Source organism: Amblyomma mixtum, chromosome 2 (genome assembly GCF_055824585.1).
Source record: "Amblyomma mixtum isolate Tamu chromosome 2, ASM5582458v1, whole genome shotgun sequence".
In the NCBI taxonomy this organism is placed as follows: domain Eukaryota; kingdom Metazoa; phylum Arthropoda; class Arachnida; order Ixodida; family Ixodidae; genus Amblyomma; species Amblyomma mixtum.
In genome coordinates, this window is record NC_143013.1 from 38,041,713 (window position 1) to 38,056,808 (window position 15,096).

The 15,096-nt window shown below is 45.0% G+C and overlaps 1 protein-coding gene across 1 annotated transcript; it reads left to right on the forward strand.

Annotated features, from left to right (window-relative positions):
* Positions 1–6,311: 6,311 nt before the first annotated feature.
* On the forward strand, positions 6,312–9,033 carry LOC149359017 (beta-1,4-mannosyl-glycoprotein 4-beta-N-acetylglucosaminyltransferase-like). The gene is made up of 2 exons (XM_089568971.1): positions 6,312–7,759; positions 8,762–9,033. The coding sequence occupies exons 1-2, from the start codon at positions 6,677–6,679 to the stop codon at positions 8,966–8,968; spliced, it is 1,290 nt and encodes a 429-aa protein (XP_089425097.1). The 5' UTR covers positions 6,312–6,676; the 3' UTR covers positions 8,969–9,033.
* The last annotated feature ends 6,063 nt before the right edge of the window (positions 9,034–15,096 follow it).

Here is a 15,096-nt window from a genome sequence, read left to right on the forward strand (position 1 = left end):
CTTTTCGCTGGTTTTCTACATATCATGCACCAACTGGCCCAACAAGCTACGCTTCTTCAATAGTGTAGTAGGAGGCGGCAGGAAGTACGGTGGGCGGATGAGATTAAGAAGTTTCTGGTGATAAGCGGCCGCAGCTGGCAGAGGAAACAGTTAATTGAAGAGATATGGGAGAGGCCTTTGAACTGCAGTGCGCATAGCCAGGCTGATGATGATTAGGATAATGAAAAGACAGCAGACATAAGGAAGGAACGAACAGGACGAGACGGTTGCCAATGAGCTTCCAATGACTGTGACGGTTTGTGCGAAACTTTGAGCATGCTTGCACAAAATGAGCACTTCTTATCTCACGTTGTAATACCTGCTGGCTTTCTTGAGGCCTGCGTATGCTCTGCTAAAGCGAAACGATTTTTTAGAATAAAAATTGCACGTGGCTTCTGGGTTTTCAATTTTTATAGCCGCTTTACGTTGGTTTCAAATACGAGGCAGCACATCCAAAAAAGAAAGAACGTTTTATTATGCCTACATTAAGTGAGCACATTTGCTGGGAAACGCCCTCTGCGCTGGGTTGTTCGACGACCTAAGCCACTTAAGGTTGTCTAAACGTGGCTTATCAACGGCTGACATGTTTACTTTTCCCTTTCGTCGCCAGCTGTGCTCCGCTCTTAATGCCAAGGCTATCGGAAGTGAATGCGGCGCACCGATTAAACAATGTCAGGACGCAGCCGCGCCAACCAGCTCTACTTAGTGCAAACTGCTGTGCGTCGAACGTGCATTCACATCAGCGCTGCTGACTTAAGGGCACCCATAGGAGGCTACTTTGAAAGGCAAGTTCAAGCGTTTCCTTTTCTTAGACTCTTTGTACTTAACTTTGCCGACGCAGCGCACTGTCTTCCGTGGCAAAAAGCGTTGTGCTCGCAGATACTTGCGTGAAGTCAGTTGTGATATCTAGCATGGCTCTTCGCGTGAATGGTGAAATATGCAATGTCAGGAAACCTTCGAGTTTAATGAAAGTCGAAAGAATGCATATATAGCGCAGGCATGAAGGAAGCTAGGAACAGTAACTGAAACCGGGAAAATACACATGAATTGTTCTTTCTATTTCAATAACGATTTAAAATGTAATAAAAATTAATAAATGTTCTAATAAAAATTTGGAGGGTAAACTGTTTTTATGTGAAAGTAACTGATTAATAACATAAGGTAAGATAAGCAGCGGTCTCCGACAGGATCTGAACCCACGACGTCTGACTTTTCTTCTAATTTTTAATCAGTTATCTTTTACGAAAAAATCATCAATTTACTTAATTTTAACAAATCAACGACAAAAAAGTAGAAACTCTCCTCTAAGTTTTCCTAGGTTTCGATGTCTGCTGCTTTCCTTGATATGTATGCCGTAACGAGCCCCCATTGCCCCACCTTTGCTATAGGCCGCAGTAAGAATTTTGTTTCTTAGAATTGGATTTCGTGATGGAGTTGACAGGACACCAGGAGACTTGAAAGCCCATCGTTGTTGCTCTTACTTGTATATCGCTGAGGTGATCAGTGTCATTGTATATTATATGCTGACAAGTTGCAGGCATAAGAAAAAAAGACATATAGCATAATGCCTCAAGTTTTCAAGCAAAAACTAGACGATTCGTTTCAAATCTGACCATGTACGTTTAGATCTGTTCCCGAGGTACAAATAGTTTTGAAAATAAAGGACCGATTTTCTTTCGTGGTACTACGTTTTATGAAAAGGCAGCTCCAGCTGATCTACCTTCGATTAAGTGGTAGCATCAGTGAGCTAAGCGGCCCTTCGTAAAGAAGCCGAAATTTCGATACAATTACGCAAATACCAGAAATATTTTACTCTTTCATCTCTAATTTTAGGAATCACAAAAAGGTTGGCAGGTAAGCAGCCTGACATTTTTATAATTATTCTGTGAGGGTGAGCCGTAGGGAAGAGAAGCATGCAGTACTCGAGCACCAATTAGTTTTGACATTTCATGGTGCTTCAAGCAACAACCCTCTTTCTCCGCCCCGCACAACGTCACGTTGCTACGTCATCCGCGGAGCCAGACCATTGTTCATAGCTGCTGCCACCGGCTAGGCACGCCTTCGTCTTCAGCATCTTGTCTTCACCCATGCATCGGAGCCGGTAGATGTGCTCTGTCATTGACTTCGACATTTCCTATGGTTCATGCCTTTCATGACACATAGAGGAGCCGGCGTAAGTATATTCAAACTGCTACTAATTACCAGGAAGGGAACTGCTGCCGAGTTTACCGAGTTAGTTTTCAATCCATACGTCTTGATTTTATTCTGGAATGCGTGAACCGTAGCGCAGGCGCTTTTTTTATTCTTGGCCAGCGTATTGCATTTCTTTCGACGGTCAGTGAAAGTAATGTGCCAGGCCGCCGCGGTGGCTCAGTGGTTATGGTGCCGGCTGCTGACCTGAAAGAGGCGGGTGCGCTCCAGGCCGCGGCGGTTGAAGTTCTATGGAGGCGAAATTCTAGAGGCCCGTGTACTGTGCGATGTCAGTGCACGTTAAAGAACACCAGGTGGTAGAAATTTCCGGAGTCCTTCACTACGGTGTCCCTCATAGCCCGAGTCGATTTGGGACGTTAAACCCCATAAACCAAACCAAACCGAAAGTAATGTGCCATGTTGCTTCTAAAATAATCGTCGAATGTGCTCGTTCAAGGTGAGTTAAACACCACAACACGTAAACATTACAATACGTAATGATACCACTGGAATTTTAAGATTCATGCTTGCCAGCATTCTGTACTGTATTTGCACAGCAAGATAACGATGAAGTGACGCTGCAATCGGCAATTTCATTGCCTTTGCCCCCTTATAACTGCACCATAACAAGTGTGAAAAACATAGACTTCTTTGTTGTAAACTACAAGTAATCATGTCAGGAAATTTACCTCTCAAAGTGCGCTTCAAGGAGATTAGTCCAGATGCTCAAGGAGCCCTCCGTCAATGATGAAACCCAACACCTGATCCCACATCGACTGTAATACTCTGGCATTCCATGTTCAAAGTCTCTACGCATGTGGGAAGCCGCCGCGGTGGCTTAGCGGTTATGGTGCTCGGCTGCTGACCCGAAAGACGCGGGTTCGATCCCGGCCGCGGCGGCTAGAATTTCTTTGGAGGAGAAATTCTAGAGGCCCGTGTACTGTGCGATGTCAGTGCACGTTAAAGAACCCCAGGTGGTCGAAATTTCCGGAGCCCTCCACTACGGCGTCTCTCATAGCCTTAGTCGCTTTGGGACGTTAAAGCCCATAAACCAGCATGTGGGAACGATCCTTGCCTGCATATCATCCACGCTAGCAGGCTCAGCAGCGCAAAATTCGTTCTTCAAAAATGCGCTTAAAACAAATCTGGGGGCGTTAATTGCTGATGTCGAGGCGATTATTGCACGTTACTACCGCATCTTGCCCCGCGTCCGGCCCGGTTACCTTTCAGTTAGTGGAAAACAAGTGGGTGCGCATGCGTAGACGATCCGTGGTGGTGAAAACATGTTCCTCTGAGAGAACACTGATCGGGAGCTGACCTCTGAAGTCTTGAAGGAATGCGAAGCGAAAATTCGGTCGTTCAATAGCCCGCACAGCACTTCGATAGACAAACTATTGTTTTGTGTGGTAGTCACCATAACCATGGTGATCCAAAGACGTTTCGTTAACTCACCAATAAATGGTTATGAAGGACGGCGACAGAATTACAGCAAAATTGAGCATGGAGGGCACGATATTGTGTGGAATGGCACGGTAGTGTGTTTGAAAACATGGAATGTGTCGTTTAAAGTTCCTCAGCTGCACATGCGCTGTGAGAGACGCACTAGTAGAGGGCTGCAGATTCATTTGCAGTTCTTGATCCGGTGCGTACATCGCATCCTAGATTTGACCCCTGAACTTCGTGCTCAACGACAGAGCGCCTTAGCCACTGCGCCACCACTGCGGGCAAAGAATATCGGCTTCATCACATTGCGTTTGTAAAGAAAGCCGTCTTTTTTTCTTTTCGATAGGAGCAAAGCTACAGAGCTTTATGGGCACCGTTGAATATCCGTGTCGCTTAACCCCTGATGCCCCGACGTATGCATCGCTTATTGAGCGATTTATGCGCACTTGTCTGGTTTCTTCAGGTAAAGAACACGGCTTTAAGCGCGCTGGCTTCAGGCGTCACTGCGAAGACTGCGGCCACGTCAGCTTCAAAATCTGCGTTCAAAGCAGTGGCTTAAACCTGGCACGCTTGGAGAGTTTTTTGCACTCGAAAACGCATCACGTGGGAAACGCACAAGGCTTTGAGAGCGAACTTGCACTATCATGGGTGGTTATAGCGCCCGCGATGGCGCAAGTGTGGAGGTAGGCTGCGTGCGTTTCACGAATGGCGCGTTTTCACGTGCAAAAAAAAAAAAAAAACGCTCCATGCGAGACTGGGTTCGGTGCTTTAGGGGAGACGTCAATGAAAGAGTCGAAGCAACTCGGCTGAAAACTTGCATCGACGATCTCTCCGTCGGCGTAGAGTTGGCGTAGCGGCGTAGAGTTGGTCTTCAAGGCATTAGTTTCTCTGTGTGGCCAATTACGCAATGTTCACGCCGTTCTACGCCATCACTGCTTCGGCAGAGAAGTAGAATATGTCGTGGATTTCTCGTCGAAGTAATTTTGGCAGACAAATGAAACTATACAGTGCCCGAGACGAAGGGAGACGCGCAGTATTCCATCTATTTGGCAGACAATAATAGATTCACTGAACACTGTTTGGAAAGCATGCAATGGCGACGCTTCTGGCGCGCGGTTTCTTCCAATGTACACATGAAGACAGCTAGAGACCACCCTTGTACTGAGGCATTCGCAGTAGCTGAAAATAGTTTCTCGTTGTGGATGGCGACAGTAGCTTGACAGAGGCGGTGGTACAGCAATCGACGTCACCGGTGCCCTTTTGGCTGGTTTGTATCGGCTTGGAGCACTGTGTAGTTTGAAAATAAGTTGGTGCACGCGCTTTTCTCAAATTTTCGAAATAATTACTATCGGTTATATCAATTCCGGGCCTCGTTCTTGGAAGTCAATTTTGTCGTTTAACTAGAGTGTTTAATTCAAAAAAATTTACTTTCATTACTGAATAATAAAAAGAAATCGACTGTTTCCGAGTGGTCGCCAGGACGAATGATGTAGATGTGACGCCAAAATTTATTTTAATGTTTGGTGCATCTAAAGCAAGACTGTTTTGTATGTATGCCATAATTGATAGCGTTCACACAACGCGCAATTAAAAAAGTAAATGCAGTAATTAGGGTTTTAAAAGTTCAGGGCAAATAACCGTTTCCACTTACGCAATAAATGATGTTTCATCAGTCGTAATAAAACTGCGTGAGGACGACAGGGCAAGAAGAAGAGGCACGAACAGGAACACACAAAGCGCAGACTTCCAACTAGTTTTATTACGTGAAAGAAGGGGACCTATAAGGGCCTTAACAAGACCCTTACATGGCTGATTCCAAGAACCAACTAGCCAGACTTCTTGCCTTGCACGATGCTTCATGCTTAGAAGAAAGCAGCTGTAAAGCTTCAGACGGTGACATACTAGCGTGGATGGCAAGAAGCCAATTATTGTTTCCTGGAAGATAAATATGAGAGCAGAAAAACTGTTCGCGGCTTTCCGTGTTTTATTGGGAATTTTGTTGGGCTGTTATTGTCTAACTTGGATTTCTGTACCTTTTGTAGCTTCTATAGTTTTTCTTCCGCGTATGCTGTTTTCGCCACCTGACATCGAAACTTGTATCTATAAATGTAGCTTCTGAGGGTGGTCTGAAAAGTCATCGCGGTGGGCTAGAAATGCGTCGAAGCTTTAGTGTTTCCAGCGGACAACATTGTACAGGAGATTGTAAACGCTTCGCTCAGCGTGTATTGCTACCGTTCGGTTTGTATTTCAGTGCCCTCTGCACCAAAATTATCTGAGGAAATGACGTGCAGTCACGACTCACGACACAGTGGTGAGACTAGGAAAATACTTATTTTGCGCAGGTGAGAGCACTGCAGACAAAAGGGAAGACTATTATTCAGTTTAAAATGCAAAAACTACCAATGGTCCTTGATGATGCTAGTGCAATAGAACATCGCAATCAGAGACGCGACTACCCTAATACAAAGTTTCTAGTAAATGTGTAAGCAGAGGAAAGCAAGAGCTTATAAAATTTAGAGTGAGCCTATTTCGGGCTATTTTTAAGTATTTCAGGGCTAATAGGATACAAGGTATTAGCTTTTTTTATTTTAAACTAAAAAAAACTGTTTCAATGCATTTCTTCGAAACAGGTTTTTCAAGACAAGCAACAGACCAACTGCAAGAAGCCACTCTCAACACATGCCCATTTCACGAGCAAGAAAACATTGTGCTTTTTTTGTGCAAGACACGTACCATGTGGCCGTGAGGCAAAATGGCGCAATCGCCTCCTTTCATAACGAAAGGCTAAGCAATACGTCCGTCGCCACGTCTGTTCCGAATCAATCGTATCGCTGCGATATTCAGAAAGTGTGGATTGTATTGTTAACTTAACCACGAGCCAGTGCCCACAAGGCAGTATACTACACCTCTTAGGCAGCTGCTCACATCCTCGTTGTTTCGTGTAAATACGTAAAAAGAAGGCTGTACCTCAGGATTTGTGCCCATCAGACCTCTTCTCGGCGGCATGTCTCCGAAACGCACCACAATCTTCGCTTTGTTTTCTGCACTTAGCCTAATTCCTGGTGGGATATACTACTTCATCGTCCATCCCAAAGGAACAATGCGGACGAAACATCAAACGCCTAGTGCTGCAGACATGATTGCTGATTCCACAGGAGCCAGTAGCCCGTCTGCTTCTAGTGAACCTAACAAGAACTCGACGAGAATAATCACCACGCCATCTAATCAGCTGGTGGAAGTTGGCAAAGCTGGTCCTGCAGAAGTTCAATGCTTTCCGTATGGAACGCTGTCCGGGGCTGTAAATCAGACGTGCGCCTGCAGAACTGGTTGGAACGGCGGTGACTGTTCCATTCCCGATGCTGTGTGGTCCTCGGAAGCCTTCAAAGACTGGTACGCAAAAGGCTTAATAAAGCGCCGTTCAACACCGCGTGCCATCATCAACGGACTGGTGTTTAATCACGAACTGGACCTTTTAGAAATACGGGTGAAAGAGCTCGGCGATGCTGTCGACCACTACGTCGTCGTCGAATCGAACTACACTTACTTCGGCTCGACTAAGCCGCTACACCTTCGATCGAACATGAGGACTGGCTTCTTAAGCGAGTATGCACACAAGATTGTCCCCATAGCCGTGGGCTTCTACAACTACGAAGATGGGAATCCTTGGGCGCCAGAAAACTACTTTCGAACTTCCATTTGGCATGAGGGTCAGCGCCGGCTGAAAAATCTCCGGGATGACGACCTCTTCATGATACTCGACGCCGACGAAATACCGAGCCGTGACATCTTGCTATTCCTGAAACACAACGATGGGTTCGGTGAGCCGATAGGCATGCGCCTGCGCTGGTTTCTGTACGGATTCTTCTGGGAGAATCGAGAACCTGTCGACGTTGGAGGTGTGTGCACGGTGTCTTTTTTACGTGAGGTCTACAGAAACAACTCCTTGCAAGTACGTCGAGTGGATGCCTTAAAGCACAAAAACCCTTCCAAGGCGAGGACGTTGGACCAAAAGTGGATCATACAGGGTGCCCCACCGCGATACTCTGGGTGGCACTGTTCGTGGTGCTTCGACGCCCGTGGCATACAGGTGAGCTAGCATGAAAACACGTATATTGTTGTCGTAGTGTGTGCACACAAATATTTTCTTTTAGTGCGAAGGCACTCATACGCCCATCAACACCGACCAAGAGTCTTGTCACCGTGTGTACGTACGCTCTTTCGATCTTGTGCCGTTGCCTAGCAACCCGAGTTACTAGCCGAGCTTACTCCGGTAGCCGAGTTACCCTGGTAATGTCGGGCAGTTACTCGGGTAAGTTCGGGTAAGTTTGGAGGAGTGTCGCGCCAGTTTCGCGAGAGGTGGCTCGGGAAGAGCAATATGGGTGGCTCAATCGCTACCGGTGGCTGCGATAGAAAGAGCCACCTGCCAGCGCAGTGGCGCATCGCTTAACCGCTGCGCCACTGCGCTGGTAGTGGTACAAGGACTCGCCGCCATCTATGACTGTTAACTAGAGAATGGCCAATTTTACATATATGGGCATTAACCGACTAAAACTGTAAAGTCAAACCCTTAAGGAGGAGGTTAAGGGTCCAGTCAAATTGAAAAATGAACACGTGCTTTCGCTTGTTTATTGCGTTTAACTACGTTAAACCACTACCAATTTTGTTTCCTTATATAGAACGGGTTTATATGCAGAAGCAATAAGAACGCAAAGTAGCCAACGACTGCTTCCTTGAGGTGCAGAAAAAACGCATGTAAAATATAAAATATATTGCAGCACCTTTGAAGGATGCACGTAAAGTAAGGAGAAAAACAAAAACAAAAACGCGACGATATGCTAGCTAGCCTTAAGAGCATATAAAACTAATTCCAACATCGCATATAGCATTTAAACTAATTAAATATATAGCATTTAAAACTAATTCCAACATCGTGACAAATGCGAATGCGCACATTAAGTTTGGCTGCTCCAACGAGGACCGGCATTCAAATGTCACTGAATTTTGAGCACTACGCAGCACGGTGTAGATGCGGTCAGTTTTTATTTTTGTTATGTATTTTTCTGTAACCTGTCGGCACGCCATGACGCAGGTGAAGCTCGCAGCCGCCCAGCGGGACGACGGCATACGGTGGGGAGACATCGCCGAAAAAACAGACTTGGCCTACATAAACTCTCTCAGAAGCACCGGCCGCTACTTCGACGACAGCGCGCCTCTGAAAAGATGCGACGCCAACGAGACGGCTCCAGCGTATGTTAAAAGCCATGCCAGCCGATTCGTATATCTAATGAAAGTATAAAACTTCATCTATTAGGTCGTCGACGCCCACTTTCTTGTTTTATTTATATATTAAAGTGCAAAAGCAATGGAATTTGTGGAAGGCTTGGGTATGAAGACTTTTTTTCGTTATTGAGATAGCACTTCATTTACATCTAAAATACATTGTGCATGCTCATATCTTATGTATTAAGATCTACTACCATCACCACGGCACACTTCTGCGTCTCTCCTCTACTATGTAGCCTGTTTGCTAGGCCCCCTTCCTTAGGCGCATATGCTTCACATAATGCCGTCTTATCAGTGTTATTTACTGATTATGGGAGTACAGCGCTGCTTTCTCGGATCCTTAACAGATTGTAAAGCATAACTGTACCATATTTGTTTCGAACTAAGAACATTAGAGAAAGTTTGCCTTGTCATATTGCTGTCGCTCGAAAAGCGTATCACATGCCATACATTTTCTATTTAATTCCTGAACCACAATTTATAGGAAGGCGAAAACAATGAACATAGTTGTGGATTCACAGGTCTGAGCATAATAAAGAAAAAAAAAGAATACTTCAGAGGAATAGCCTGCGAACTTGTGGAATTTGGGATCAATCTTGGCCGACCATTGTACCAATCAGCTTGTTCCCAACGGCACATACGGCTTTCGAATTGCTTCCTAGCTGGCTAAAAAAACAATGAATAGATCATTCAAATAGAATTTATATTGTAATGCGGTATGAAAATTTACTGCTGTCAACCTGTCGCCGAGATTTAGCGCACTTCGCGGTGCTGCTGGGAACGTATTGTCGCTTCAGCCATGATTACTTTTCATTGCTACTTTCATTTCATTAAGGATGACTTCACGCAGGCAACAAGATGGAGCCCAGGGCCTTCGCCTATGTAGTGAAACAAATTTTTCCTGCCGCTAGTACGAATATAACAATACCAGTCTAAAGTGGCGTTGTGCTTGTGCTGGTAAGATAAAGTTATCGCCCAGCATCACATACGCCATCCTCGTGTACTTGGCATTGACTGCGAAACCTGATAATCAAACGAAAAAAAAAAAGCATTCTTAGAAATATTTTCAAAAGCGCGAATAAGCAGCTTGCGCTGAAAGCTGATTCTGAAGGCTGAAAAGGAGTCTAGTCGGTTTCTGGAGTTTACGGACATGTTAGATAATCAAAAAGCACAGCACACAGCTAGAAACCGCTTACTACCGGGGCAGTGAAGATCTCGATTTAATGGTTTCCAATGGACACGGATGACTGCAGTTTCTGAACAATAAATATGTTACAGCTTTCCTGTCATGTGCTGCATGAATCTGGGCGACAAAATGTGGACTCTTGCTTTTCTAACTGTGGCGTAGCACAGGGTTTACTAAACCTGCCTGGGCCGCGCCGCTTCGCCCAATTTTGGAGGCTATGTACGAGCATTGCGACCGCTGACGCACGATTGTATGACGTCGCGACGCTGCACCCTCTATCCGTGTAGACCTATCGTGACAGCATTCTGTGTGGCGATGAAAGAGACTGTTTTTGGTACAGTCGTCGAAAAGAAAACTGCTGCGTGCTTTATCCTAACTGCATGCCAATAACTCGAAAACTATTCGAAAACGTGGCAGCATATTCGCTTCAATGCGAATACTTTTTTATTGTGCATTATTTAATTAGTTCAGAGAATCGAATAGGAGAATATTAGATTCGTTAGTTTAATATTTTGAATATTGACACATCACTAATAAAAACTCCATTGCGCCCCCATTAATTACCTGAAAAGGCCGGCCGTGTTGTAATCAAGCGTAGAATACTAGATCCGCGACAGCATTGGCAGTCTCCAAACGCATACGTTCAGTGCCGTGAAGAAACGCTTTAAAGACAACTCGGAACGTGTAGTTCATCAAATCTATATACAACGCAAATGATATACCCATGTACAGATTACAGCACAGCGTTCTGCAGCCCTTAAGATGGAGCTGTACGGTGGCACGACCGGCTCTATTCTGATCTTTGCTTCACTTCAAAAAAAAAGATTGCAGCGTAATGTTCGCAAAACAATGCTTCCGTTTTCAAGATAAACGAACTCTCGTTTAACATTCTGCATTTGCATGCTAAGCTCCTTTGGACAGTTAGATAACATGTCTCCACAATCAAGCAATTGGAGGCATAGCGCCAGAAAAACATTGACAGCAAGTACCAATATGCCAGAATTTGCGCACTACCTCATGAGCTGAACAAACTCCAGGAAAAGCACACTACATCTCTCACTGGAGGCCTGGGACAAACAATGATCATCTAGAGTTTACAAGACGTAGAGCTGCCTTCGGAGCTCAGGAAAATATTTGGGTACATAATCCCTGACACACCATGAAAAGGGTGTGAAATGCGATGACGCCTAAGGTACTGCACACGGCTGCGTATAAACTTACTTTCTCGGCTTAGAGGAATTCTATAGATGGAGTACGCAATAGCTGTATCAGGAAACAGCTCACAGCGTCTACATGTGATGGGGCGTACAGCTAACAAAACGGTGTGTGATTTTTACTATGCGGGGCAGGGAGTGGGTTTCGCTGCACGTCTGTTGACTCAAGTACAATGGTATGAAACGCTCCTGCATTTCAGTCAAGAACAGGGGATTAAGAAGCGTGGAAGCTTCAGTTGCATTAAACTGCTGAAGTGAGGCGTCATTAGGTGCGTGATAAAAGCATTTAAAGGGCTGACCGAAAATCTTGACGGTGTCCTGAGCTTATGGGGTAACATAGAGTTAACCGCCGTTTATCATCAAAATTCCGGGCAGTTTAATGTGAAAAGTTTCGGCCGTCCAAATCTAGGGCAATAACAGGTGACTGTTTTGTGCAAGATTTCATTTTCGTTGGAGGTTTCAAAACACCTATCCATTCGTAAGTTAATTTTCACCTTCTGCAGACGGTAGCGGTTGCTAAAGGATCAGCCTTCCAATTTCCAAGCAAGAGTTTGGTAATCTATTAATGCAAATAAAAGCTCGGTTTTGTCACACAGTTCGCGGAAATACTAACGAGGCATTGTTCCTAACATTGTTTCTGAGCAATCATGTGGCTGCAGCCTTATTTTATAGGTGTGTATGTTGTCTTAAACTTCAACTCAGGACCAGTTAGACGCGGCACGTCACGGCAACGTAAACCAAGAAAACGTATCACTGGTGCTGATTTAGGGTTCAACTGTCAGTGCCCTCACAGATATACGCTTTATGCAAACAGCGCGTATGACACATCTATGACATTTTTCATATTATTTCATTACCATGCTTTTGCTTGACGCTGTGTCAAGCCATACATTCTCGTTAACGTCCGTGTGACGGCTGTTGATTGATACTAAGACGAAAGTGTGGTGAACTTCAAAAAGGAGCTCAACACTGCACCGGTTTTCGAAGAAATAGCAGGTTCCGAAAGACCTACTCACTAATGACATGTGTGTAGGTTCATTATATAAGTCGACAGGCACGCTAACATCTTTCGTACCCTTTCCTGCTGTCTGCCCTTTTTAACGCTTGATGCGCTGCGAATAAAGAAAACATGAGCATATAATCCAAAGTTCATTAGAGCGAAAAGTAGGTAGCCGTAAAAAAATAACCGCAAGGAAAGGTGGACGAACATAACGTAGGTCTTTGAAAACACCCGCTGCACGTATTGTTTAATGAAGGAACGTGCTTTCTTGATTATCCAAGCACTCGGATGTTGTCTTGTCGGTCTTGTTGCTGTCAAACATGCAGTTGTGAACCAAGGGCGGACTGAAGCCCCACACAAAAAGCCTTTAAAGTTGAAGCTCTGCTTCTGGAAGGATTAATCTACAAGAGTTGGCGTTGGAACGAAACAACACTACAAGTCCTGCAGGTTCTTGAAAGTTTCATTTAATTGCTTGAATTTCCATTCCTTGCATTCACGGATATTGCATTTAGACAATTTTAGTGACCGCTTGTCCTGCGCTCATGTGGTCACCAGACTGTCGGCGACACGCAGCTCTCACATCCACCGGATTCGCATGTTAGTTTCAGTAAAGGCGGAGGCTGGTAAAAGACTGAAGAGGCAGAGAAGAAGGGTGTTTATTTAAAAGCTTAAAATGACATCCTGGTTAGGAGGCAAACTTTCAACTCGGCATTGAAGCAGTGCGAATACCATGTTTTTGTTGTCAGTTCCTGCTTTTGTAATCATGTTCAAGACATTAGAATGCATATATCGCCACTAGGAATTCTCCAGCTCCCTACAACAATCTCAAGATGGATTTCATCCTTCATATTCATTTTGTTTATAACAGCTGTGGACGCACACTACTAAGGGAATTGTTAAATACGATGCATCAATATCTACCTGTATAACGGAAAGCAATTGCTTTTTTCGTCCTAATTTCTTATAACAATCAGTAAAAGGTCATTTCAAGTTAACCCTCGGCGAACTAATATCTTTCTCTTCGTATTACGGTACAAGAGAACGTAAAGTTTCACAAATCACCACTATTTGAAAGTATTCCTTCCTTTCGAGGACAGTAACAAAGCCAAGCCAGCTTACTAAAAAAAAATTGGCGGTGGCTTAGCTCTGGTTAAGCCTGGATATAGAAGCGAAAAGCTGCAGTTATGCTTTGCTTGACGTCATGGCTGTCGCAGTTCGCGCACAATGCACTGGGAGCACCACGATAACGGTGTAGGCAAGCGCGTTATATAGCCCTCCTTGCGCATACGTAGTAACTGTGGTAAACACGCGGCTGTAACGAAAGGTCAAACGGTAGCGAGTAGGCGAGCGGGCAGTAGTAGCGGCGGCGAGGAGGCGGCGCACATGCGCAGTAGCGCGCTGCTGCGCCGAAAGGTCAGGCGGCGGAGTCGGCGCGACGGCGGCCACCTGCGCCGCGCTTGACGTCACTCGGTTTCGCGCATGCGCAGCTGTGGCAAATCTTGGCTCCGACGTCTCACGCGAAGCGCGGCTACGGTGCGGGCAGAGAAGCTTTTCGCTTCAAAACAAAGCCCTACAGCTATCTCTGGCGTCATTCACCAGAAGCTTCACGGTTTATTAATGACTTATTTTTTGGTCTATTGCACTTCCAACTCCCATCTTGCTCTGAATTTATTAATAGTGTCGACATGATACTTTTTGTGATTAGGATTAATTTATTAACTCATGACCTGTTATGTGCTCTTGTTAATCTGCTGTAACCTTAGCGCTACTCGATGACTCCTGCTTTCATGTACAGCCTTCTCTGAATTCTTCGTTGAATGTTAAGACACTTTGTTTCTCTGCTAATAATTGTGCCGTTTGTTTGTCATGAATATTTTATGTCTATACTTGTGTCTTGTTTTCAGTAAGCCCCCCCCCCCCCCCCCCCCTCCTCAAAGCGAAAATCTCTTCCTCGGATTGCAATGTCAATAAATACATGCATGTATTTTCGGCTTCCGTTTTAAAAGCCAAGCCGAGGCTATGTCGTCAAAGTTCAGCTCAGGCCACGTGAAGCATACAGAAAGGGTGATGTTATAGCTACCGGTGCCATTGCGATTCTTGGGCTGGAATGGCAAATTTATTCTGGTAAATACGAATTGCGAAGCGCAATCGGTTCCGCTGACTATAAATGGCAAAGCAGGGATTCTATTCTGCTCTTTATTTATCACGTCTCCGGAACTGAGCATTAAAGCCAGAGCCACCATTCGGCGCTTCAAACAGAAAGCGACAAAAGCTTAGAAGAAAATTCAACTCTAAGTTATCCTCCTGGTCTCAGCGAATTTCATCTGACTGTTCCTGTATAATTATCCCACCAAAGCAGATAACACGCCAACAAAAAGTGTATACCATGCTCATTTAAGAGTAGGAGGTGACCCGAACGGCTGAAAGGCCACTTTTCTTTGGAAGACAAAAGGAGCTGATGAGCTCACTGACATGTGCGTGACCTTTAAACCGCTTGGAAATGCTGCTGTTTTGAAAAAGGAAAGGTGCAATGACTCGGTTCTGGTGAATTCTTAATGGCTTATGCTGATACATGGGAACTCACTCGATAGAATAACGAGACAAGTGCGAAAGCTACGAAGGAATAGTTAGGAGAACAAACAATGCACCCTTTTTCGTGGTCGACAGTCAGCATGAAGTTCATGAAGCATAGAGTGCTTAACAGTAACGGCGTAGTACAATTTAGAGACAACCTAAATTCC